At 40.4% G+C, this 27,706-nt stretch overlaps 2 protein-coding genes across 4 annotated transcripts in view; one reads left to right on the forward strand and one right to left on the reverse strand.

Annotated features, from left to right (window-relative positions):
- The window catches only part of rragd (ras-related GTP binding D), a 36,179-nt gene extending 26,395 nt beyond the window's left edge, over nt 1–9,784 (reverse strand). The window contains exons 1-4 of one of the 2 annotated variants that reach the window (XM_018697690.2): nt 9,515–9,784; nt 5,614–5,909; nt 5,064–5,263; nt 4,419–4,533 (exon numbers count right to left, since the gene is read on the reverse strand). In XM_018697690.2, coding sequence (XP_018553206.1) covers nt 4,419–4,533; nt 5,064–5,263; nt 5,614–5,909; nt 9,515–9,638 — 735 coding nt within the window. In that variant the 5' untranslated portion in view covers nt 9,639–9,784. Of the gene's footprint in view, nt 1–4,418; nt 4,534–5,063; nt 5,264–5,613; nt 5,910–9,175; nt 9,445–9,514 lie in introns of those variants that run through there. The other variant, XM_051078267.1, reaches the window with a different exon arrangement.
- A 4,147-nt stretch (nt 9,785–13,931) lies between these two features.
- On the forward strand, nt 13,932–26,349 carry ankrd6a (ankyrin repeat domain 6a). 2 transcript variants are annotated; one of them, XM_018697680.2, is made up of 15 exons: nt 13,932–14,134; nt 17,827–17,978; nt 18,112–18,210; nt 19,294–19,392; nt 19,572–19,670; nt 19,900–19,998; nt 21,167–21,244; nt 21,391–21,495; nt 21,693–21,881; nt 22,368–22,520; nt 22,703–22,855; nt 23,309–23,422; nt 23,588–23,888; nt 24,514–24,884; nt 25,149–26,349. In XM_018697680.2, exons 1-15 carry the CDS (start codon nt 14,128–14,130, stop codon nt 25,332–25,334), a joined length of 2,205 nt encoding a protein of 734 aa, XP_018553196.1. In that variant the 5' UTR covers nt 13,932–14,127; the 3' UTR covers nt 25,335–26,349. The 2 variants fall into 2 exon arrangements, with proteins under 2 accessions (XP_018553196.1, XP_050934221.1); XM_051078264.1 differs by having other exon boundaries at nt 23,591–23,888.
- The last annotated feature ends 1,357 nt before the right edge of the window (nt 26,350–27,706 follow it).

The raw sequence follows: 27,706 nt of genomic DNA on the forward strand, positions 1-27,706 counted from the left end.
ATGATAATGTTATTGTCCAGCCCTATTCAGTCTCACTGTCAGCCAATATAAGCCTATGTACCTTGTGCTCACATGCTTACAATGAAATGATTTAATTGGCCACACTAAGAATTTCTCTGTCTATATAAACAGGGCAGGCTATAACAGAAAGAACAGCAACTGACTTTCAGTTGCATTTAAAGAAGTAATTACTTGGTGGTGCCCCAGGTATACAGTACATAAAACAGATGACAAGCACAGAGAGAGGGAGAGATACTTGAATACCTTTTGCCATATTGATCCTTAATGTTTTCACAGAATGTGGTTCAGATCTGTTGTGGTGAATCAGTGTAGCCCTCTTTTTATCCAATATGTCTCAGACAGCCAATCATACAGACAGCATACAGTCCATCTCATCAATATTTTCCCACAGCTATAACAAAACCCAAAACCTCATTTCAGCCACACAGAATATCAACAGTGAAGAGACTTTTTACACCAGCAACTCACAGTTACACAGGGAGGATTAAACTCAAAGAGAAGTACATGACACCAGTAACAGCAGCCTCAGGTGTCCACAACATGTTATAGCCAACCTATGTTTGACATGTTTAGATATGAACACATGTTTAGAAGCTCAGTTACATCTGTTTACACAAACCACTGGTTGCATCACCCCCTAATTACAACATCTTGAAAAGGGTTGTCACAAGTATAAATGGGCTTCTAGTGTCACTCCTGCACTACAATAGTCAAATAAAGAATACATCTTGAGATATAAAGTAGAATATAATGCTCATAAGATGGCTCCATTAGCATGTACTGTGACCCAGGTCACATGTATTTAGGACCAAACTCATCAGCAGAGCTTTTAATGTCCAGGTAATTTTAAAGTTTAAAACTTTAAATCTGACAGCTAAAAAACGCAATGCCCAGATCAAACCAAGAGAGGAAGATGTGATTAATTAGACCTGAATCACTTTAATGTACAGCATAATGTACACTTATTCTGGTGTATCCTTAAGCTGCTGGATCAGATTGGGATCTGGGGAGCCTGGAGGCCAGGTCAACACCTTAGGCTCTTTGTCGTTTTCCTGGAGACATTTCTGAGCAGTTTTTATGGTGCAGTGGGAGCACTGTTCTGCTAATCAAATCCTTTAATTTTTCATTAAAAGATAGTAGATTGAAAAAGACATCTGAAGACACCTCAGGCTGTAGGAAATTATTTTTCACCATTTTCTACCTTTTTATACACAAAATGCTCCATCAATCAATCAAAGATAAAAAGAATCATTAGCTGTAGTCCTAAGTCCAGTACACTGAAAATATTAGTATATTGAAAATATCATACACTACATTGGCAACAGAAGCTAAGAGAACCCTTTTGAATCACCTGGTGGTACTGTGTTCTGTGTTCTGTGGTACTGGTCTTAACATGTGATCTGATCACAAGATCACATTGCCTTGGGGTAATGAAACATTGCATTACACATAAATAAGTAAATAATATAAATAAAATGGACATATTTTATTCACATTATTTACCAATTTATGTGCCAGTGGTTTTCATGTGACTATCTCTGTGCAGTGTCTGTGCAGTGTGAAAGGCAGCCGCCTCCTGTCGTGAGCATGTTAACTGCACACTGCTGCGTCATCAGTTTCTACCGCCAATTTTCCTCTTTCTTGTCATAAATGATCAAATGTTTTTAAAACCTCTGGTTCCTACACAAAAGCCGAGCAACAACACACATAAAGAAAAGAACAGAAAGTCACCGGACAAGTTGAGGGAGAATGACGAGTATGAGAAGAAAAGGGAGAGAAAGTTCCAGCCACACGGGTGAGACCTCTGGAGTCAGCCGGAGCTTGATCCAGCTAATAATTTGGTTATTTGCCAAATATGCCGGTCCACCAAGAATAAAGAGGAGATTAAGACATGCCTTGCCAGAAGGGATGAAGAAATGTCCGAAATTAATAATGCAAGTCTTGATGCCAGTGGGAGGAGGACAAGACCCATCTCTGGGCTGAGAAAAAACAAGAAACCAGCAGCCTTGTAACAAAGTTTATCAAGATCCAGGTAGACCTGGACAAGGAAAGACTCCAGTGGCAGGAGGAACGCTCTTGCCCCCTGGAGTCTCTCATAGTTGCCAAGCAGGCACTGCAGGACAAAGTACAAGAGACAGAAAAATGTAAAGACGAATGGGAAGGCTGACGCATGTTGAAAATCACATGAAGGATATTCAGGTTGTGAAAAAAACAAAACATCTTTGGAGGAACTGGGGGGAACCAACCTCACTTTGTTCTCTCAACTAATATCACTCCCGACATCTAACCCTACTCTTTTTTTTACCTAAATTATTATGATCAAACACTCTCAATAAGGTGATGGCACCAAAGGTTCAGCTCAGCTGGGAAGCTTGCCAGTCGCATCACAATAAACCTGAGAATCCTGCTTCTTTGTAACTGTACCCTGTACAAAGGACACTGCAGTGGATAAAGATATCTCATTGATGCCCCTTCTCTTGGTTGCAAAATCTGTAGGTGGTGTCAGTGTCTCTGGTCTGCCATGGATTGGTTTTCACCCTGTCTTGCTGGTTGGAGTTTTTTGATCTCCATCAGTCAGTTCATGTCAGACACAGTGGCTCTGGCATGAGGTGTCCCACAGGGCTCTGCTCTGGGTCCTACATTGTTTTGTTTACATATGCTGCTCTTGGACAGATCATTAACTGGTATAGTTGCATCAGTTTTTTTGCCAACGATATTCAGTAGCTTTGCCTTTTAAACTTGATGAGAGCAATCAGTTGTCCATTTTAAATGAATATTTGGATGCTATTAACATTGACAGCTGCCTTCAGTTAAAAGAGAAAGAAGACAGAAGCTATTATATTTGCTCATGAAAACTCAGTCACAAACATCAGGCAGTATATTTGTGTTCAGCGTAACCTCTGAAATAATCACCAGCTTACAAGCCCATGTTTTTTTCCAAAAACATTTACAGCGGAGTCTTTCTCCTCTGCTTTCTTTCACTGTGTGTATGTCTTAGCACCTTTATACACAAACAGCTCTGCTGCTAGCATTACATTACAACTGCACCACCACATAAGGTGGTGGACAGGCTTTGACCCATCTTGGCTGTCGATGTCAGCAGCCCCCATTATGAGGTCACTAGGGCAAAACATCAGGAATGGATCGCCTTTTCAGAAATTACTTGGAATATGAGCAGCAAGCATATGGTATATTTAGACACAGCAGCTGCAACGCTCATAGACCGAGAGGCAGAGTGGTTCATACAGTGTGAATAAATCATAAATTCATGCTAAGTTTAACTGTATGCAGCCCAATTTATGGAGCAGAGAGCAGCAGCTTCGTCTGTGTTCCTCTTGTGTTGTCTCTTCAGAGTCATCTTAGCACCTACTTCTAGGGAGAACCATCTCCATTTATCTAAATTTTTTGAGATGACCCTGTAACCCTTTCTAGCTTTATGCAAATCAACAATTCTTGATTGTATCTCTGAGACCTTTTTTTTAGGGCTGGTTCACATCAGTAGCACACAGCAGTACTTTTTCCAGCCTGCAATATTTTTGAATTTTTGAATGATGTTTTTAATATGGACAATACAATGGATTATGTGTTATTTATTTATTTACGACAGATTGTGTTTGTTCATTAATTGTAACTTAGATGAAGAACTGACCAGATTTTAATACTAATCTATACATAAATTCAGTCCAAAGGGTTCACTTAATTTTTCTTCTCACTGAATGTACTTATTCACATGGCAGGTGACACTGAAGCTGATCTAACAGGCAGCTGAATTAGCATTGGACAGTAAAACAAGCAAGAATTCCACTGTAATGTGTAAAGCCTGTTACTGAATGAATAATATCAGCAGAAGTTTATCAATATAGTATGACATACACTGATCAGCCAAAATTAAAACCAGTCACCTACATGTGGCTGATTAGTGTATATAACATAAATGGGGTGTTTGGCAATACAGTTATCAATTAGAATCAGTGAGAAAGTAGAACCATAGGAGTTTGGCCACCTTGGTAGTGCAGTGGCCAAAGGCATGTTACAGTCAGTGATGAAGGCATTGTCAAAAGTAGTTTATAGGCTTTGGTTTTTTCATAAATGAATGCTTCTTTTACAATTCAGTAGTAGCATTTCATACAATGTCTGCATTCATGCACTGTAACTTCTATATCTGTTATGTATCACTACCACCTAGTGTCTTGATTATAAAGTGCAGGAGGACATGCACATGTAATATACTAAGTCCAACCTAATGATTAAAATGTGGGGAAATCATTCATCATTATCATTTTCAGATAAACTTAGGTCATTCAGTAGCACTGCTTGGCTTACAGTAGCCCGGCCAGACACATTCTCCATGTTCCAGTGTCAGCCTGGCTGTGTGCCACAGCAGATGGATTACTCACTGATATGAAGATGTTTAGCAGGTTTTCCAGCGTGGGCAACTGTGGGATGAGCTTCTGCACCACTTTACTGAAAGCCTCAAATATGGAGTGGTCGTATATACTGGTTAAATAGAAGCTGCAGAGGGCAGGGAGATCAGTCAGAATCAGAATAGTATTACACTTCAATAACAAACTACATTACAATAGATATAAACAGAAAACAAGGCAACTGTGACCATTCAAAAGATGGACATTTCAAGGTCTTCAGACACATTTCTAAGTAGTATTATGGTTCATTACAATTTAAGGAGAAACTTAAGGAGCATATTCAGTTATACTTTAGAAACCATTTTGTTTAGGGCTCAGTTTCTTGTAAATTTTCAGCACTAGCACAGATAGAATACCCGACTTTCAGTACAGGTACCAAAACAGTACTTTTTGTGAAGACTCACGTCCTAAGTACAGACACATTCTTCTACAAAAATCTTTTTGTTGTTAAAAAGCCAAACTTAATAATAGTCTTTATAGTCTTAATAATAGTTCTTTTAATAGCCTGTCTGAATACAACAGCTGTATACCATTTTGAAACATGGTTGTATTACTGTATATTTATTCCAGGCATATTGTGAAACTAAAAACCCTCCAAAAACTGCAGGTAAAACCAACCTCAGGTGAATTTGTTCCAGGCCAGCATCTGCAAGGTCATCGTTGGCTCGTTTGTGAATGTCCCTCTGCTTCTCAATCTTATGGTCGTCTGACAGGCCGTCCACTTTGTGAATGAACACCTCAAAGTTGATGTCTGGATTGACTTTGTAGGCTCTGGTCACTGTGAGATGCAGTCTACTCAGAGCCTCCACATAGTCATCCTGTCAAGAGGAAAAGTTAATTAAGTTAAGTTTCTTTGCTTTAACAATAAATGGCTAATTTAACATTAAACCTGCTGAAAAGTAACAAGAAACATGATGGATATCTGAGGTCAGTTAGTCTCTCCAGTAAAAAACTTTGTCCCTCAGAGGACAGCCATGTTGATTTTTACACTCTGGAATCAAGGTTAACAAGGAAACTCCACCTGCCATGAATGCTAATGTGAGAAACAATCTCTGGCTGTAACCCCGTTCACCTCACTGTATTACTTTTGTAATAACAGTGTCACTTCAGCAAGGTCATAACAGGGTCATGATGAATCCTCAAAGACTTTAAGGCCCTGTGGCCTTACCTGTGAGTCAATGACAAAGATTAGCGCTCCAGTGCCTCTGAAGATCATTTCATAGTCAAAGGTGGGATCGAAGAAGTCGATCTGGCCAGGGAAGTCCCAGATCTGGAAGCTGACGAAGGAGCTGCTGGAGACGTCCTCCCTGCAGATCTTATTGGTGCTCTCCAGAAAAAGGGTTTCATTGGGTGACATTTTATGAAAAACCACCTTCTGGATGGAAGACTTTCCACTCCTCCGCAGACCCATCAACAGGATACGAGGTTTCACCTCTCCATTCAGAGAATCACTGAAGCCCAACACTACACAGCAAGGACAGAAACACAACAAATTAGGTGTGTAAACCCTCATTAGGCAACCACCTGTGATGACACACATACAAGATAATATTACCTTAAAAAGTAATTTTGTGATATGATATTTAAGACAATGTAGTAAAAATACTGAAATAGCTTGTTAATAATAATAACTTCCATCTATAAATCGACGCACCCTTCAAGAAACCCAAGGATGCTTTACCACAAAAATGAAAAAACCCCAGACATAGGACACAGCAAATAAACAAAGAGGTTAGAGGCTGTAGCCCCTGTTGAAGAGGTGAGTTTTGAGGAGTTTCTTAAAAGCTCAGAGTTCCAGAGGGTGAGGGCTGCCACACTGAAGGCTGTGTCCACAAAGGTTCGAAGATTAGTGTGAGGGACAGAAAGCAGAACCCATGGCTGAGGATCGTAGCATCTGAGACTGTGTATATGGGTGAAGGAGGTCAGACAGGTACTGAGGGGCCAGGGCATTGAGAGATTTATATGTGAGGAGAAGAATCTTGCAGGTGATGCGTGACCTAACCAGAAGCCAGTAGAGATTTATGAGGGTTAAGGTGATATGCTGCCCGTGCTTGGTGCGTGTAGGAAGCCTGGGAGCAGAGTTCTGGACATACTGTTGTGTTGTCCCTGTTGTAAATGGTAGTAGCAGGTTTAGCTATTAGTTTATTATTAATAGGATAATTGTTTATATTCTTAAAATTATTAATATGAATTAATTATGACAGGGCACTACCCTGTTACCAGAGACCAGCCATGAATACAATCTCACATGGGTGTTCGCCTATAATACTTATCACTCAGGAAGTGAACACAGAAGGGTGGAATCTGAGCACTGACCATCCAATACAGCTGTTATTACAGCAATTATGCACAAATAATCACAAACAGTGACTGCTTAAATTATAACATGGTTTATTAACAATAGCAATATTAATCAATCAATATTACCTTAAATTAACAACCTCTGATAACTAACTACGACTACAGCCACAAACAACTACACTACAGTCAATCAAGGCACCCCAGCAGACATGTAACACATGTGGTGTGTTTGTGTGTGTAAGTGTGTGTGTGTGTGTGTGTGTGTGTGTGTGTTATGTAGGTGTGAATGGGTGTGTGTGCAGATAGAGAGATAGAGAGAGGGCAGATGAGACATCTTGTGCTGTTCCAGATGGCAGACTAAACCGCAAGCTTTGAAATGAGGAGGTGAGAGAGAAAAGGGTCAATATGATCTATGATGTGTCTCTGGTAAGAAGATGCCATTGGAGTGGGTTATGTTACCCACAATCCCCATATGTGGGGCTTCTGGGTATCCCCACACCCGTAACTTGGGTATTTGTATTTTTGGCATGTTCTGGGTACTGCTCATCAATGGTTCTAACGTGGACACAATCAGAAGCACCAAGTTCCCTGGCGTGCACATCTCAGACAACCTCATCTGGTCTGCCAACACCGGGGCTGTTGTGAAGAAGGCACATCAACCTGTGAACTTCATGCAGAGACAAGGGAGAGGCAGTCTACCACCACCCTTCCTCACCACCTCCTACAGGGGAACTCTGGAGAGCGTTCTGACCAGCAACATCACTGTGTGGTTTGGGAACTGCACAGCACAGGAACACAGGTCCCTGCAGTGCATACTGAGGTCAGCCGAGTCCCCCTCCTCCAAACATACTGCATACATAGAGCCTCTGCCATTGTAGAGGACCCCACACACAGTCTGTTTGTCCACACTGCACTGTGAGGCTCTGAAATAGTCTTTTCCCCCAAACCTGTCAGAGCCCTAAACTCCTTGGCACCTCCTAACACCTCATCCCCAGGGTCACCTACCCCCACACTGTAATATGGGCATCAAGGCCACTTTAAAACACACAATCACTGTGCTGAAAATAGTCATCAAGGGCATTTAAAAATGTTCTCACACTGTCACTTCATATGGTGATTATAGACATTGCCCTATTTTGCAGAGCCTACTGCCTTGCGCTTTTCAGTCCTGGTTTACCTACTACTCAGCCTCTGGGCAATTGCAATAATACTGTGCCACTCTCGTGAATGCTGTGGAAATGTTGCTACTATACCTTCAAACTCCCTGACTATGACTGAATATGAGACAGCTTCTGGCAGCAGTTTCAAACCTTACAAATAAAAATAAAACACATGGAAAATAAGTTTGACTTATTTCCATTCACCTCTCTGACACTCTGAGCTCTGGTGCTGAATTCTGAAGGAGTTATCTTAACTACTTTGGAGCCAGGTGCTGGTAAAACCCTCTCTACTGCCTTTCGGTGTGAGAGCAGGAGAAGAGACACGCTATGCTGCACTATGACTTGAATTCTTGACTTGAATTACAAGCAGAACACACACTTTTTATTTCATCTGGTGAATTCTGGTGTTTTGAAAACCCAGATGAGAAACATAGGCATTAGAAACAAACTGTATATCTAAAAGATGAGAGTAGGCTATTATTAAAGCTGTAGGGTGTATTGAAGAAAAAAATATTACTAATTTTGTTTATAAAGACAACAGATATCTATTAAAAAATTAGAAATTAGAATACCAGGTGAGTCTGAGTTGACTTTGAACATCCTGATTTAGGAACAGACCGAAGTTCCACCCTAGGTCACAGGATTACACCTGAGCCTGCGTGAACACTCAAAAAAACATAGTAAGTGGATGTGGAGTCGAGATTGTTTTGACTGTGAGCCGCAAGAAATTTTAACCAAAATTTTTAAGATGATGTTTAGTGCTTAACAAATTTACATCATGTGCTCCTAATGTGGTTCATCTTGTACATAGTACAATGAATTTTGCAGCAAATCCATATCATAATAGCCTATGAGCAGCTCCACTTTCAGACAACTGTTTCTTTTTCAACGCACTTAAGATTTAAAAGTGAATCTTTTCTTTCAATTGTCAATTGTCAATTTCTTTCAACAGTGCTGCTTCTGTTGCACCGGGTCTGCAGCATATACAGTGTTTCAATGTAACCAAAACATCTAAAAAAAAAAAAAAAAACTGGCTTTGAAGCCATGGCAAGGGAAAATGAAGGTCAGTTTAGCCCCCAAATATAAAATGGCTGTGATAGAGTTTGAATGTCATTTAACAAAACTCAGGTAAACCTTATTCCACAAAACACCAACTATTAAACGTAAATAATTTACGTAAATAACATGATAAGCAGGTAACAGGCCCATTACAGCGCTTAGCTGCTATGACAGAAACCTGAATAAAGTAGAGTGAAGTAATAAAGTTACCTTAATGTATATACACATATGTTACATGTAATACTTGTCAGACAGCAGGATACGTGTCGGTTTAGAAAACCTAAAGTGTACTCCATTACTCCGTTCCTCCACCTCTGTACACTAAGTAGCCTAACTCTTACATAAAGTTCTCAGCCGACCCAGAGGGAACATTAGCACTACAGAGTAGGAGAAGCAGCCTCAGCCAATGTTAGCTAACCAGAGGACGGGCTAGCTAGAGTTAGAAGCAGTACACTGCACCGACACACCGACTGTAAACGAGGCTGAGCCGAAGTGAAAGTGTACCGTGTACCCCTGTGACCTTCCTCCGCAGCACAAATATCCGCCTACCTCCGTCCTCGCAGCCCAGTTCTCCGTCTGAAAACGCCTCCAGGTCGTCTTCGTCGTCGTAATAACCCAGAGCTGCGTCCTCCTCTTCCTCTGCGCTCACAGCCGACACTCTCTCACTCGTCATGCTCTTTTCTTTTCCTTTAGCCTTGTTTTTGGTTTGGATTTAAGCGGCTCGCGGTGTCCAACTTTCCCACATTGTCACCTGATACATGAGAGCCATGATGGTGAACTTTCACCCCCCACCCAACCTCCAGCCCGACACGCTGCAGCCGCACTGGGCAGAACCCGGGTTAGGGCTATAATTACGGAAGAGAAAATAAAAAAAACTAGTCCAATTTAAGATATAAAATAATTTGCTGGTAAAATTAACAGTAAAACATAAATAACAATAACGCTGATATAAGGACATCTGAACAGTATTAACAGTATTATGATGCTTCTACCACAATCCTCTTGCATATTTTCTCCCATTCTTTAGATTTTTTTTAAACAAGTTGTGTTAAGACTAAAACGTCCTCCAAAGTGGAGTTGTTTAACTCAGGGAATTTCTGTATTGAAATTTTCCTCTTTTTGAACTTTAGCCTCCCATCAGTACTGGGATGCTTTTTGAACATGTGTTAGAGGTCAGCGTATTTGGGGTCAAAGTTCAGTTTGGTTGGACTCTGGGCTGCTAAACCTGGCAGAACACCAGAGCAGTGCACATTGCTAATTAAGGTTCTTGCCTGGAAGAGCTTAGTCCCCCCCCCCACTGGAAATAATGACCAAGTGTGTGTGGAAGCCCCATCAGACAGAGACAAACTGCCAGTATACCCATAACATTCTGTACATTTGTCAGAGGCCTGCATAGATCTGGATATCCGGTGAAGCTATCATAGTTATTATGTCTTTATTTATTATGCATTTATTTAGTGTGCCAAACCACACACAATTCTCTCATATTTAGATATGTAATAATAATAATAATTTGTTATGAGGTCTTTTAAACCTTCAAATATTGATTTTGATTCGTGTGTATTAACAAATATATCTGAATATAGAATAATATGACACATAATATATTAAACAACATGCATATCTGTGGGTGCAGAATAAGTCTGAATTGCACTGCAAAACAAAAGCTATAAAAATCTGGCTCTCACTCTGCTGGTTGGATAGGTAAAATAATAATTATAAATGGCTGCATTTATGCAGAGCTTTAATCCAAAGTGCTTTACACTTTGCCTCTTATTCATCCATTCACACACACATTCATGGCAGCAAGGACAACACTTCTGACATTTATGGAAGAGAACTGTTTTGTGTCATTGTAAAGGTGTAATGATGCATAACTGTAATTTTCTGAAGTAAAACATGGCATTGGGAATGTGTTAGCAGTAGTGTGCATCTCAGACTCTACTTTTTCCTTCAGTTGTGGAGATTTTTGAGGACATTATTTAGTGTGAAAACTTCTCAGTGAGAGTTTGACACTTGAATAAAATGGGCAAAAATAGGGAGTGACCCAGCTCTATACTTAATGTGGTTGTTTTCCTGTACTGTGAGTAATTGCCTCTTGAAGCCACAGTGAACCACTCTTTAGCAAAGGTTCTTGCTTCCGGTCTTAAAGGTTTGTATTTGAACCTTGCAGCAATAAAAGTTCAAAACCCTAAACACTGTTATCACTTTGAATGAGGCATTGCACTAAATATACCAAACCATCCATCTTTCTCCAGGCAGTATGCTGCCATTCAGATTTACCTGCACACTGAGGGTTGCAGAAATGCATTCTGGGGATTACCTGATGAGGGGGAGTGTTATTTATGGTACTATCTGACTTTGCAGTTTAGTTTGCCTTTTTGTTGTTTATCTTCTCAGTTTTATTATATCCCAAGTGCTGAATGTAAACAATGTAGAAACAGAGCTAATTATTTTGTATTACTCATTTTTACTAGTTTTCTCCTGCCATCATTTATCACTGGACTGACTCCTGTCATGTTGCATACTGCTACTTCTATGAACCTACTTCATCACCATGTTAGACATGGACATTCATGCTAAACATTTACAGCTTTGGTTAAAAATTTGAGTGCTTTATTCTGCATGCATGCATTGCTCATAGAGATATCAATACTTTGACACTATATGAACATCAGCAGAACAACAGAACTCTTTTATTTCTACATGTCTACACTGACCCTTAGCAAGATCTCTTTGGATAGATTCCTACATGTATGACACAGCATTTACATTTATTCTAACTTGTCCTTGTAGCAGGGTTTTATTGTCTTTGTGTAACACAACACAAATCACAGTCTGAAAACTGAATGTAAAGCATTGTCACTAAAAATTCAGTGATTGTCACAGATTGTCTCACAGTCATTAATACAGGGACAAATGCTTTTCTTTTTACGCTGATAAGGATGTGTTTGCACATGTATATACACATATATGTTTTCTACATTTTGTTTTTGAATGAGATGAGAATTATCGATCCTTGTGATTGGAGATTAACGACAACAAAGTCAGGCAATATACAGTACTGTGCAAATGTTTTAGGCAGTTTAAGGCACTAAAGGTAAAAAAAAAAAAACAACAAAAACCCATGATTAAAAAACCTAAATCAGATCAGTACTTCCTATGACACCACCCCCACCCCACCCCCTTTAACACAGCTCCAGTTCTCCTCAGTACACCTGTACTGGAGAAGTTGTCTCAGTTCTTCTGTGGATTCAGGCTGTCTCAGTGTCCTCTGTTTCTTCATGTAATCCCAGACTGACTCCATGATGTTGAGATCAGGACTCTGTGGGGGTCAGACCATCTACTGCAGGACTCCTTGTTCTTCTTGTCTCTGAGGACAGTTCTTTATGAAGCTGACTGTGTGATTGGACTCACTGTCCTGCAGCAGAATTAATCTGGGACTGATCAGACACCTCCCTGATGCTACTGATGAAGGATAAGAGTCACAACATCTGCAGTGCCTTAACCTTCTGCTCAGTACTGTACGTTTGTATTTGTATTTCCTGTTTAAATGTATTGTGCAATAGAAATAGATTTGAATTGTCCCTGCCTTTTGTAGTGGTTGTATGTTTCACTGTGCGTTCCACACTCACTCACTCACACTTACCATAGCAACCACTAGGTGGAGGCAGACAACACGGGATCAATGTGGCTCAGTTACATTACTACAGCAATGAGACTTCACTTTACATAAAGCAGTAATGACGTTTGTGTTACTCGTGGCCTTATTCATGTTCTACTGAAACACAAATGTAACACAGTTCATACAGCTGTACCAGCGTGTTCCTGTGTGACCTCATCAATATAACAACATTTTAAAATGTACATTGAAAAACAGAGGGATGCTTGGGACCAGCAGTCATATTTTACCTCAGAAAGTGTGGTCAAGCTCACGTTAGTTGCCAGGTTTAACTACAGGTCAGACTGAACCAGTGTTGTAATCAATCTGCCAGACTCACACAGTGAGTTCTCCACAGCATCCTTTAAGGTTGCTCTAACATTTTGATATGAGCTGTATTTATTGTGTACTTTAAATGTGAGTGAATACCTATTTTCAAGGGACAGACAGCTTTGAATATTTAAACAGTGTTTCCATCATATAGAGGCTGTTGTGTCACATAATCCAGCTGATAAAGAGGTTTCGTTTCTAAAAATTTTCTAAATGCATAAATATTTGTCCGAGGTATTGTGATATTATTAGGTTGTTCGCTGTATATTACATCTTATACAGACACTGTATATGTGTTAATGTTAATTCTCAGCACAAAGTAAGATTACAAGCACAGTCTGAGCTTAAGTTTGTGGTTTAGTCATAATATTATATAAATAACATGTGGTGGTCTGTGGCTATGAATTTTGTCTTTACGTGTTGGTTTTCCTCAAGTGAATATGCCTGATATCAGTGGTCTGTAATACTAAGTCATGATACAAACCAGACTTGACTGTAAGATGTCATCAGCTGCTTTGTGAAACAGACATAACATGTGTAACAGTTTGTCAGGTAATAAAGCCTCTGATGATCTCTGAGGTCTGATCAGTGGATTTTCATGTTTGATAAGAACTACACAATATGTAACCCAGCTGTCATTATGTTATGATCTGACTTGAATTTCAATTTCTTTCTCAGCAAAGCAGGGAACATCAGAGATTTCATCTATGTGTCCTGATCCTAATCCCCATGGAATGTATTTCAGAAAGATTCCCCAAAGACATGCAGGCCTGTGCTAATACAGTGTGTGTGTGTGAGAGAGAGAGAGAGACACACTGTTGTAATTTCACATCACAGATGAACTGGCCTTAAACCTTTTTACATGACAGTGCGTGTGTAGATGGAGGCTAACAGGTATTATTGTTGATATATGTACTATTCCCATTCTCTCTCTCTCTCTCTCTCTCTCTCTCTCTCTCTCTCTCTCTTTAAGCTGTAGTGCACTGGAACAGCTGGCATCCTCTCTGCACATATTCACATGCTGAGTAGCCGACCTGCTGTTGCTGCAGCAGCATCATCCTCTTACGCACCACAAACACAGCGAGCAACTCTTTGAAGGGCTTGTTCGTTTGGATTTTGCATGGATGCTCCTTTTTGCTACGACAGAGAGTAACAGAGGTCTGCAGGCTCTATGGAGGGTAAGGCAAAACACATGGCACCAGGCAATGCTCTTCTTTTCTGTCAGAATCTATAACTGAACAAACAAAGCTTTTAACAACAGCCAGCCTGATGTGGAAATACCAATAATCACACTGAAAAGATATTTCTTAACAGTAGCAAACACTTCTCTTTTGAGTCCTCCTGAACTGATTTTTATACATACAGTACATAAAGTGTACTGTATGTATGAAGTGTATTAGATCATTTGTTAGCCTTTAATTAGACATCCCTGATTCCACTCTTTTCCTCTTTGCAGTTAAAATTTTATTCAAGGTGATTCAGGAATAGTATATATATATATATATATATATATATGTATATATATATGTTATTAGTCTTTGATCAGCATGATGAGGAAATGCTATAATGAACTGCACTTATATAGAGCTCTTAGAGTCATGCTGACCACTCAAAGCACTTTTAAACTACAGGTGGCATCCACACATACATTCATACAGGGCTTGGTCTATGTATAGAGCACTCTAACACATTCCCACACTTAATGAAAGTAAAGTTATAAAATATTCATACTGAACATACCTGACAACGCATTTCATTTGTTTTCCTAAAATATACACTTGTAGAAACTTGTAGAAACTTAAGTTTTAAGTTTTTCATGCTTCTGGTAAAGCACTCACAGCACTAGGTTTAGGTTAGCAGAAGATGGTGGTCTCCTTCTTCTGGAAGTGAAAAGTGACTGGAAATACAAACTAGGACACTTGACTTTTTCAGTATTTAACCAACACTGACAAAGCTAACCACACACAGGGCACAGGGTGCAAAATGCTGGTCTCTGCTGTCAGGGAGCTGTACTTTGTATATCCAGCTGTCCAGAGTCCACTTCAGCCAGTTCTGGACATAGAACATAGAGTGTGTGCACAGTAACAACAACAAACCTTTGACAGTAAAAGCCATGCTTTGGAGCTTTGGAAAATACACCTGCTACCAACTCTCCAGCTGTCATATTTACTCTCTGTATCTTTGTTGGTTAACCTTTACATGAACAGAAATGTAGAGATGACTGGAGTAATTTCTTGACAAACATTGAGAACCTTGCTGCAGCATTTACATCTGTAGCTCCTGCTGCCATATTACAACAGCACAGTGCTTTTTTACTCCTGTCAACCACTCAAAACATTTTACACTACTGATCACATTCACATTCACCCATTCACACACGTACATTCATACAGCGTTTGTTCTTTGTATAGAGTGCTCTAACACACACACCGCTCACACACCGACCCTTCTCTCCTCCCTGAGAGACCTGACAGTCTCACCATGATGCCTGAGACTCCAGGTCACTGCGCGGACTGTTGTTCATCAAGGAAAAGTTTCAACCCACAACTCCCTGTAAAACTGCTTCCTTACATTGAGCTCTGACAGACAGTTCACATACATTATGCATCATATAAATATGTTAACTGTAAAGTTATGAAACCCTGCTGTATATTTTCATTTATTTTTATTGGATCATAATGTAAATTCTATAGTGGGAATGATTTAAAATGTTCATTTACTGATTTAATTAAGTTTAGAAATAAGAAATTTGCTTCCTAGAAAGAACTCATTTGGTATTAATTAAAGGGAAACATGAGTTTCTGTGAAGGAATTTATCCATTATTATCATCATTGTAAACTTGGCTGTATATTTACAGTGCAAACCTGTTAGGCAAATGATTCTCCAAGTCACATAGCAATGAAATGGAATGAATTAGTTGCACCAGTTGAAAACTGTCTTTTCCCCTATAATTAGCACCAGTACATGCAATGATTCTTTTCTGGGAGACTTCTTAGAAAAGTTAAGAAAATTTCCTACTTCACTAGAAATTTTAAAGAGCCATGAGCACACCACATCACAACATATTTAATACAACTGGGCTCTGGATTCGCCAAGCCCTTGACACAAAAAACATTTTTAAAAATGTAATAAACCTGTATGTAAAATATATAAAATACATTATACAAATCAGTCACAGGCTCTAAAAGTTCAATAACCAGTCAAACAGAAGAGCAATGATATAAAACAGAGAATATCATACAGTTTACAGTATAAGTGTAATTACAAATACACAGACCAAACCTTTGTTACTTGGGATAAAAATATAATTCATACAGGAAAATGACAATACTTATATGTGATACAGGATTAGTGCAGAAAACAGAATGTGGGTGAATGATGAGCCCAAGAGTTTTAGTGTTGTATGTACACATGACTGTTTATAATCACCAACAAAGATTAAAGGTTGACCCTTGCCATAGAGAATAATCTGACTACCAGCTCTGCAGCACTGACATCAAATCCTTTGTCATTTGGTCAGATGCTTAACATTAAAGGAGCAGGACAGCCAGCGGGAGAAATCAGGTCAGTGGTACTTAGAGCATGAGCCAACCACATGATAGGTACGAGTTCAACAGTACCTGAAATTCATGGCTTGAATTTCATTTGCTTGACTGAAAAAAAAAACACAAAAGGGCCCATTCACATTATGTTTGGTTAAAATACACAGTAAATAAAAATGGTACATATGTTTTCATCAGCTGGTGAACATGGTGGATTCAGAAGCTCAGGAGCCAGGAATTTTTCTCAGGACCAAATGAAGAAAAAAAAAGTAAATACTGGACCTCAGGTGGTCAGAAACACATCCAAGTCTACATCAACATGTGTAATTAAAATAAATTACCTTTATCATCTATAGAATAAGGGTGGCACAGTGGTGCAGTGGTTAGCACTGTGACCTCACAGTTAAAAGGGTTTTCACTGTGTGTGTCTTCCTCCCACAGTCTAAACACATGCAGGTTCATTGGTGACTCTAAATTGTCTGTGAGTGTGAATGGTTGTTTGTCTCTACATGTCAGCCCTTTGATAGACTGGTGATCTGTCCAGGGTGTACCCTGACTGTCACCCAGTATCAGCTGGGGTAGGATCCAGCCCCCTCCAAACCCTTAAAGATAAGAAAACATGCAGTTTTAAAAGTGGAAAACAAAAACAAAAACAAAAACAAAAACAAAAAACAAATCCAGTGCCACACTAGAGGAAGATGGTCTGTACTAGTGATAGACCGATATGGTTTTTTCAGGGCCAATACCAATACTGATTATTAGTAGTCAAGCAGGCCGATAACCGATATTTGCAGTAAAAGTGAAAATATTGGTGTCAAAATTTTGAATAATACAAACTCCAACACACGTTTAAATGCCTTTAAGCATATGTTTATTAAACTTACTTAAAATTTCAGATTTGCAACATGTTAAAGGTTTTTTTTTTTTTTATCTTAGACAATAGACCTCTTTGTTTTAAAATTCTAACAGAAAGTGCAGGGAGCTCCCAGGCTCAGCAGCATGTCTTATAAAGTTAAACGAAAACTTAAACAAAGAAATAGCTCCCTAAAGTTTTCTTCTGCCTTCTGTTTTCAGTCAAGTTTTCCATGTGTAATATTTCCAAAATTCCCTGGCTTAATTTCCCATGGAAAGTTTCCGGAAATTTACCAGAAATTTTATGCCCTTTGTAACCCTAGTTATGCCTTCTGCTGCTTTAATGGTAGACTGTGTGATACACTGTAGATGAATGTAAATTTGTTGTAAAGTCTGTTTATGTACATGCATGCACACATATACAGATGTGTACATGGGCCTGTGTGTGTATGACTGTGTGTGTGTGTGTTAGCAGTGATGAATGAACAGGCAGTGGTCCACGTCCCAGCTCCATCACACCGGGGCCCAGGTCACCACACAGCCCTGCACCGAGCTGCCACGGTGGGGAACAGCGATGCCATGGCTGCTCTGGTTCAGGGAGGCTGTGCTGTCGACCTGCAGGACAGAGTGAGTGCCGGACACACTCATAATGTTAAAACTCATTCACACACCTGCAGGAAAATTCACTCATGCATCACTCTCAGTGTGTGTGGTTGACTAAATGATGTAACGGGAGTATTCTGTCCAATATCTGTTTGAGGATGGTAACACTGCGCTGCATGAGGTGTCTTGGCATGGATTCTCTCAGTGTGTCAAACTGCTGGTCAAAGCAGGAGCTGATGTACACGTCAGGAACAAGGTAGGATAATTCCAATGATAATAATATGTTTTATACGTAACAAAACAAAGTATCTTCCTTTTACAAGCACATTAAAACACTGCAAAAGCCACAGGCTCAATGATAGTCTGACAACTCGATCTTAGTAACAGGCTGCAGATAGAATAACTTTATGTACAGTGCTTGTATGGGAAGGTGTGACAGCTTGGACTGGCAGCAGACTGAAGCAGCACTGACGGAACCTCATGGCTGTATCAACAGTAATCCATTCATTTACTGACATGTATACTGAGGTGCATTCAAATGGCGATGTTTTACTGATATACATAATGAAGTTCATTTCAACAGTGATGCAGCCACAACATTATAACCACTGAGGTGAAGTGAATAACTTTCACCATCTCTTTGGAGCCTGACATTCATCTGGATGTTACTTTGATACATGCCACCTAATTTAACTTTGCTGTAGACCAAGCACACCCCCACCCCATAGCGAACACACTCCCTGACGTCAGGGGCCTCCCCCAGCAGGACGGTGCTCCAACCACACCACAAAAACTGCTCAGAAATGGCTCAAGGAACTCGACAAAGAGCCCAAGGTGTTGACCTGGCCTCCAAATCCCCCAGATCCAAATCTGATTGAACATCTGTGGGATGGACCACAACAAGCCAGATGTTGGAGGCTCCACCCACAGGACTAAAAGGATCTGCTGACACCACAGGACACCCTCAGAGGTCCTGTTTCCATGTCCTGATGGGTCAGAGCTGTTTTAGTGACACAAGAGGGACCTATGCAATATTATGCAAGTGGTTTTAATGTTGTGGCTGATCGGTGTACATCAAATCAGCAAAGTGATTTCCAGCTCTCACTCCAGCACTAACTGACAGTGCATGTTTTATAGTTGCTTACATGTGCATTATAATTTGACAAGAAAGGCTCTGTGGACTGTCAAACTCTTAGATAAAATCTGAATATTGAATTTTTCCCATTTAGAGTTGTGGTGTTGCAAACTCACGTTATAGATGATACTGTCCAATAAGTTAAAGTGAACACTCACAGCAGAGCTGCCTTTACTCTGTAGTAACTGTATTCTGTTGACTCAGGCAGGAAACACAGCTCTTCACCTGGCCTGTCAGAATGCACATGCTCAGACCGCTCACCTTCTGCTGCTTGGAGGATCCACACCGGACACCAAGAACAATGTGAGTTGCCCAGTATCCCACAATGCACTGCACTCCTCTCAGAGAACAAATGTGTATTACCTGAAAAATATATATAAAAATAAAAATATATCTGACTTTTCACCTGGTTACTATGAAACCGTTGAGGTACTGTACCGTGGACTGATGAATAAAGATTAAACTGTCTGCTCTGGTTCCAGGTGGGTGACACCTGTTTACATGTGGCTGCTCGCTACAACAACCACACCCTGGTAAAAATCCTGCTGAGTTCACTGTGCTCTGTGACAGAAAGAAACCAGGTACAGCATGTCACTGACCAACATGATATACACACACATTAATGTACACACTGATTCACTCAAACACTGAACTCAACAAACAACAATGCTGGAGTCACTACAAGTGACTTTACTGCATTGTACTACATCAGATATTGTGGCAGATAATAAATCTGTTTACACATTTGTGACCTGCCAAATACACAAGTGCCACAACATGTCCTCATTGGTGTGTTTGTTTTTTCTGCAGGGAGGGGACACAGCTCTCCATGTGGCTGCTGCTCTGAATCATAAGAAGACAGTTCAGCTCTTACTGGAGGCAGGGACTGATGGGAAAATCAGAAACAATGTGAGTTCCATTTTTACAAGTTAAACACAGAAGAATCCTTATCCTCATATCTGCAAATATCAAATCATTATCTGTCCACTCCTGTTTATTTATCACTGTATCTAAGACATGGTAACAAACAGTGCTCAGAGCAATACCATTATGAGTAGTCTGAGGCCCTGCTCAGGCTGCACTTATAACAACTAAAGGTAACACTTTATATTGGGCTACCCTTATTCTCCATCAACTAGTTGCTTATTAGCAATCATATTGGCCCTTTATTAGTCATTAATAAGCACTTATTAATCCCTTACTCTGCATGATCATATTCTACAGCTGCTAAGCCATTAACTAATTTCAGTGTTAACTGACATTAATTGTGGTCAGTGTTATTTTAACACTTGATTTATTAAAACTAACACCTCTAGAGTAAATTCCTGAAAGTGTGTGGATGTGGATTTTGGTCGTAGCAGGTATGGCCACACGGGCGGCACCATGGTGCAGTGGTTAGCACTGTTACCTCACAGCAAGAGAACTTCTGGTTTGAGCCCCAGTTCTTCCAGGACTTTTCTGTGTGGAGTTTGCATGTTCTCCTTGTCCCCGTGTGGGTTCTGTCTGGGTACTCCAGCTTCCTCCCACAGTCCACACATATGCATTAGGTTAACTGGTAACCTGGATGGTTGTGTTAATTTAACACTGGTAATATTGCTGTGTAGTAAGTAATTATGATCTTAATATGATAGCTGGTTAATAGTGAAGAAGTGTACCCTAATACAAAGTGTTACCCAAATAAATACTGGCAAACTTTCTATGGAAAGATTATTTGATATCATAAGAAAATTCAGTTAAAACAAACAGCCCTAAAAATGTCTGCTCACAGCTTTCACAGTCTCAAAGTCATGTTGATTAAAGGTTTTGTTAGTTTGTGTCTGACAGACCGTTCAGAGCATTGATGCTTCTGACATCTACAACTGAAGCCAAAAGTCAAAACAGCTGTTACCTGTCGATGATTTTTGTAGTAATTATGTAAAAACACATCGCTGCACTGTGACAAGACGCACCTCACAACATCTGTCCAACAATCATCAAACCCTGATCCACGCCATCTCAAGGTCAGACACACTGGCCTGTTTCTATTGGTCATGAGGTGTCAGTGTGTTTTCTTGTGTATGTGACGGTTTCCCTCCAGGCAGGGAAAACAGCACTTGACAAAGCCAGAGACAACAATCATAAAGATGTGGCACTTCTCCTGGCCAGAGCTCCTCAGGTTGGTGTCCTCAGTATCAACCCCAGCTTCATTTTATTAGCTCATAATCTTAATATCAATAGATCATTTGAATCCAGATATTATTATTAGCATTAGCAACTATCTTGTGTAGTTGTAGGCTTATTATCAGTAATCATTGTCTTCAGGTACACCGCTTCATGCGAGGAAGAACAATAAGGAAACAAAGAGAAAGACTGATAGCCGAGCGCAGGACCCAGTCTGTCACCAGAGTAGAAATGCTGCCCAACAAAGTAAGAAACAAAGATAAAAATCGGAGTCTTTACAGCTTGTGGAGACAAGAGGACGGGTCTCATGAGTTATTGAGAGAATTGTTACAATGAATGAGTCACGTCAAGTCAAATTTTCCAAATCTCAGCATTTGTTGTCATTGTTTCATTTGATTTTGAACTGGAATGAAATAAAACCTGCGTCTGTGTGTCCTGAGGAGGACAGCAGCTCAGTGGTGGAGGAATTTCAAGGCAGTGAACAAACGGAGAGCAGACCTGCTGTTAAGGTGGGTCATCAGCGACGACAGCAGCAGCAGCAGCAGCAGCAGCAGCAACAGCATTACCACCAGAAGCCAGCCACCCTCAGCAGCCCCTACAGCCCCTGCAAGAGGAGAAGAGTCAAGAAGCAGGTGGGTCAACTACCAAAACACCAGGACCAGAGTGCTCAGCTCTCACAAAGACAGCACTGAGTTATACAGCAGTTCTTAGTGCACTGATAGGCTGTCTGTTTCATTAATGCTTCAACATCAGTGGCTCATTGATAGATCAGCTGCTTGGCAACTATTTTATTCCACTTTATATTTTATTTTCTGGAGAATTTGGTTGAGCTGCTCTCCATTAATCATTACCTGCAGTATAAGAACCCCGGCTCTTCACCAGCTCATTGCCATTTACTGATCTGAGTTATTTCTAGTGTCTCTCTAGTACTTTTCCTAATGTGTCTCTGTGCTGTCACTCACATGCAGATCACCAGCCAGCCTTCACCATCTCCCTCCTCACTTCCATTACCTTTCCCCCTGACCCTGTGTCTGTGTCCACTAACAAAGCAAAGCCACACCTAACAGTTAAGTACATTTGGTAAGTTTTAGTAACAACATGCTTTTACTCCTTTGAAGGCTTTGGATGAGGACGATCTGAGAAGAGGCAAGAATGACTTCCACACTGCGAGGGATCCGCTCTGTGATGATGGTGAAGACAGTTCTACTCAGGATTTAAAAACCTATCAGCTCTACACACTGTATCGTGACAAGGACGGCAACATTAGACAGGTTATTGATGTATAACATTAATAAAACTACAGACATAACCATTTTTCTGAAAAGCAGTGGGTACGCTCAGAGTTTGATTTATAAATGAAAGGGTTCTGGAGCACAGACAGGGAACAACAGTCATGGAACTTCTCAAAACCACAGAGCTTTGAGCAGACGTGACTTGTGACCATTCTCTTTAGGCACCAACCAATGGATGCCACTGTAAGCACCTACTGAAGAAGCTGGAGGGTCAACTGAAAGCCACACAGGAGGAGATGAGGCTGCACATTCTGGCCATCGAGGAGCAGGTCAACAGGAGAATGGACAAAATGGACCAAAGGAACAGGCACCAGGTCTGCTTCAACTCAACACAGATCATGGCTGCAAATGACGTTTACACCTTCAGTGTCTTACATTAATTGTTCTGTTTGTTTTCAAAGTTTGAAGCCAACGCCTGTTTTATCAGTAATTTAATTGATACTTTTCAATGAGGACCAAAGGGTTTTTAGACATGCTTGTGGAATCTGTGTCTAAGCATTGTGCTGAGACACAGCAGCAACACTGTCAACTGCTTCCATACGTTCACACCAGTGTCACTGCAAAGACTGAATCAACATTACTGTTAAATACTTCTGGTAAATACAGTTTCAGCACATCAAACACCAAAGATTCACTGTATGTAGACAAAACTGAATCTTTTTTTTTTTTTCAGGTGGAATTAATATCTGACTGATTTCATGCCAGAAATGTCCAAAAATGATTACATATTGGTTTCTACAGATTTTTCTGCTCTTTGGTTTTGGCAGATTAAAGTGTTGAACATGCTGAATCAGGAAAGAGCAGAAGCAGAGAGGAAGAAGATGTTGTACATGATTGAGCAGAGAGCTGCTCAGCACAGAGAGGAAGCTCTGAGGACACAGGTATCACTTCACCCTTACTGCTGACTGGATGTTTCCATGCAGGGAGAGGATCTCCCAAGGATGTTTGTCGTGTTTGGCATACTATAGAGAACTAATGGCTCTGCTAAGAGCTAATGAAGGAAAGCTTTGATCGTATAACAGCTTTTTTTTTTTTTTTATCTCAAGCAGGCAGCAGTGAGTCATGAACTGAAGAGATGGTGTATGTCTCGCTTAAAGGATGTGGATGTCCACACAGCCAAAGCCCAGTATTACAAACTCCTCCCCTCACCGTCTGTGGAACAGTCTGTGGCAGATGCTGATCTGGAATCACTCCCCCTGCTGTCTGTGGTATCTGCAGACAGCAGCACCTCACTGGCTAACTACGTCAACATCCTGCCATCCAAATCTGCTTACAGTCTGGGAAGCCTAGAGCAGGAGCAGACAGGGAGGAGGACATACTTTGAAATGAGAGCGGACAGGTCACCAGGTATGTCCAAGAAAATCCTTTACAGTGTAATTAATTGAGACAATTTTAAATCAGTATTAAGCAGTAATTTATGGCTGTTATCACCGCAGCTGCAGTACTGTTTTGACAGCAGAGAGGAGTAAAGTAACCAATGAGATCCAACAGAAATATAACATACAGTTCTCACAACTCCAGAACAGTATTATTGACCATTTGTCATAAACTGATGGATTAAAAAAAGGTGTCAGTCATTAAACTTTAAATTGGTTATGATGTGAATCATTTAATTTAAAAAAAAATGCAGAATCAGAAACTTGACTGAAACTGAACGTCTAAATGTCATAGAATTTCTTGTTGTCAAAATTCTATGTAAAATACCAAGTCTGCAAGTTTTTATCAGAGCACACAGTAGAGAGATGACTGACACAGCAGGAGGACACCTCACCCTCAGCTGCACTGAGCCAGAAATTAAGTTTTTACATGAATCAAGACACAATGATTACATCTTTGTTGAAAGCAACTTTTACATATCTGAGATCTCAGCTGTTGAATGAATGTGCTCATTTATATCTGGTGGTTATTTGAACAGCTTCTCTATTCATTTTGTGTGGATAATTCATATTTTCTCTGGCCCCACTCGCATCAGATGATTATGAGAACACAGCCCTGTTTCCTCTGCCTGCCGACCACGCTTCAGGCCTCCCGCTGGGCTCTGCTGACCCCCTCTGGCAACCTCCAGGACTGCAGGACAGTCCCATAGCAGCAGTTGTGCCGCTGCACGGGGAGGGCCTCTCAAGCAGCAGCAGCCAGTCCAGTATCAGCAACCAGGGACCTAGACTGATCCCACATGAGGAAAACAGCTATGGCAGGCAACGTGGGAAACACTTTGGAGAGCTGCTGAGTGCCCACAGGTACGCAGAGATCCACACCGACAGCACCAGAACGCTGGAGTTCTTCATCAACCGCCCCACTGAGCCCACATTCAGCCAGGAGAGGAAGAACCTGCATGCTGTGGAGGTGAGTGTAGTAATGGGTAGATAATATAATATCTGGGATCATGGTTTGGTGGGTGTATTTTTGAACTTGGGCAGAACCAGGCCAGGTGTTCCAGCTAGGCTAAATGCCTCCTGGCTGTGTCCTAGCACATAAACTGATATCAATCTTTATCCTTGTCTTTCTCTTTTAAGAATATAACTGCTTGTGGGGAAAAAAAAAAAAACTGAATTCAAGCTGATTTTAAAACTTCCAACCACTTCAGAGGTGCTGTTGCTTTCCCACCAGGTGACTCAGCGTTTCTTTGAGACGGTGACGACTCAGTTGGAGCGTTGGTACGAGAGGAAGCTCGTGGAGGTGGAGCAGCAGACAGAAGACAGAGCCCGGCAGGACAGGAAGGAGCTGCTGCAGCGAATCGGCATGCTGGAGGAGGAGCTTCACAGGCTGAAGACCAATGAGAATGCAGAGAGCTGACATGCCCTGAGAGCAGACTGACAGAGAATCAATAGACAAATGGTGTAAATGAGAAAAAGACAACCTAATAAACAAACAATAGATACAGTAATACATACTGTATATACAGTTTACACATAATAAACATACAGCAAACAGTATTGATTACTTATTGTAAGGGACAGTTATTTCCTGAGTAAACGCTTGTCTTTTAAGTATTAAACAGTTTTTTTACTATTTAATTGACTTATTGTAATAAAGTGATGTAAAATACAGAGAGGAGGAAACTGTTATCATAGGTGGAGACCTGAAACTACACACATAAACATCACATAAATAAACCTGAGATAAATGTCTTACAAAGTCTTTTATGGAAACCACAGGAACCACACAGAAAAAAAGATCATGTGGAGGGAACTGATTTAATCTGAGTTCTCTGAATTACCCTCCATTCACACACTACTCTTTCTTGCTCTCCAAGGTTTTTATTTTTTTATTTTATTTATTTTTTTTTCATGTTTTTGAACTAATACAGTTGATGAAGCAGCTCGTTTTCCTTCTGCCTGGAGGTCACCATTTCGATTTAATTCATTCTCCAAGCAGAGTATAAATGAAAGCAGCTGCACATCCGTGGTGTCCACAGCTGTCTATGTACATGTCCACAAGTGAGTATAACTGAGGCTTCACACACTCCCATAACATGTTGGATTTTAAACTAAACATGGTGCATATTTACTGGCCCACAGGAGAGGCCAGTCCAGGCAGGAATGATCACTAAGTAGTGGCAACAGGTCAAAAAATCTGCTGTTTGTCATCCCTGCCACCCATTCACAAGAGCTTGATGCAAGAACAAACCAGTCAAAGTTACCCAGGTGTTTGTAAGAAAGAGGGATGAGTTCTTTTTGTGTTCAAACCTGGTGTCTGTTTTTGTTGTGGGATTCTGACGAGGCTCAGTTCAAAAGAGAACTCTTGTAAATAGTTCATATAAACTGAGAAAGGTGGAACTGTTGGTATAATACACTGTAATGAACTGAAATCATTTGTGTGTGTTTCTTTGTTTCTTGCATTTTATATATATATCTGTTTGTTAGATCTGTGGCCTGTGCTACGAAGCATATTCAGTATACCCACAATGTCTTTTCATTCAATAACCACAGTCACACTACGCAGTCACACAACAGTAGTTATGTGTTGGCAGTAAATGACCAATCACCAAACATGGACAAGATAGTGGCAGCAGAGCAGCTTTATTTTACAAATGAAGAGCAAACTATAATATTAGACAAATTCTAAGAAGTTAAACACATAATCCAGGCTAAAAGCATCACAGTTACAGCTGCCAAATGCAGGAAGAACAGCTGGCAAAAAAATCACAGTCTGTGTGAATGTGTAAGTCAATAAGCTTAAAATATCACAGGACAGGAGCAGATCCATCTATAATTACATCTGCCTATTCCATCAAATGAATGTGTTACTTAGATCTTTTGACCTCCTCAGAGACCTTCTCTCTGTTGAGTTCCACTGGATCTTCTATGAATGCTGGTGCTACAGAACAGGTTAGGTGTACAGCTTCAATCAGACGTTTGACTTAACTGAGTCAAAGTGGGGAGAGTCTTGTCTTGCTGAAGTCCCTGGAGGTCATGGAGAGAGCACTGGTGTGCTGGTGTGGAGTCTCTTGGTAACACAGTGGATGATGTCGGGTAAACTGAGGGATGGGTGTAAACAACAGCCAAGATGGTGTGTGAGAACTGATCTGGATATGTAGTATGGACGTAGCCCCACAGCAAACAGTTTCTTTTCAAGTATTTGATTCCTATAAACTATATACTATAATAATAACTAGTTTATATGGACAGGAAAGCTGAGAGTTTATCTGAGTATTCACATCTCAGAATGCAGAGTGTATCTGCATTTTAAAGGTATTGTGTGCTCCAACTAGCCTGCCAACCTGTCCTGACTCTCCAATACGACCCATAGGACTGTCACCTGAGACAGCACCCATACATCTGCAGGTGTACCCCACCTTCATTGTTATGGTTACAAACAATCAATACTAGAAAACACAAAAAACCAACTATAAACACACTATAAACACACTATACATATGTGCAAAAGAATAATAAAATAGAATAGAACAAAATAAGATAAAAATGATATGTACAATATAAAAATAGAATAATATGTGCACTGTGTGGCACAGTGCAAGTTCCAGTCTTTCTTTAAGGCCTGATGAGTGAGTGTGTGTGAGCCTGGGGGGATCTGGTGGTCTGTGTGTGTGTGTGTGTGTGTGTGCAGGGGAGAGACGGATTTCACAGCTCTGGGGAAGAAGCTGTCTTTCAGTGGGGTGATATGTGTTTTTATGTTTCTGTACTATTTCCCAGAAGGAGGCGGTA

The sequence above is a fragment of the Lates calcarifer genome, linkage group LG19 (assembly GCF_001640805.2).
Source record: "Lates calcarifer isolate ASB-BC8 linkage group LG19, TLL_Latcal_v3, whole genome shotgun sequence".
Classification (NCBI taxonomy): Eukaryota; Metazoa; Chordata; class Actinopteri; family Centropomidae; genus Lates; species Lates calcarifer.

Excerpts from the sequence above, each read along its gene's own strand:
- ankrd6a (XM_018697680.2), top strand. Across the intron at positions 23,423-23,587 it reads AGGAAGCTCTGAGGACACAG|CAGGCAGCAGTGAGTCATGA; the intron begins GTATCACTTCAC and ends TTTTATCTCAAG. Across the intron at positions 23,889-24,513 it reads GAGAGCGGACAGGTCACCAG|ATGATTATGAGAACACAGCC; the intron begins GTATGTCCAAGA and ends CACTCGCATCAG.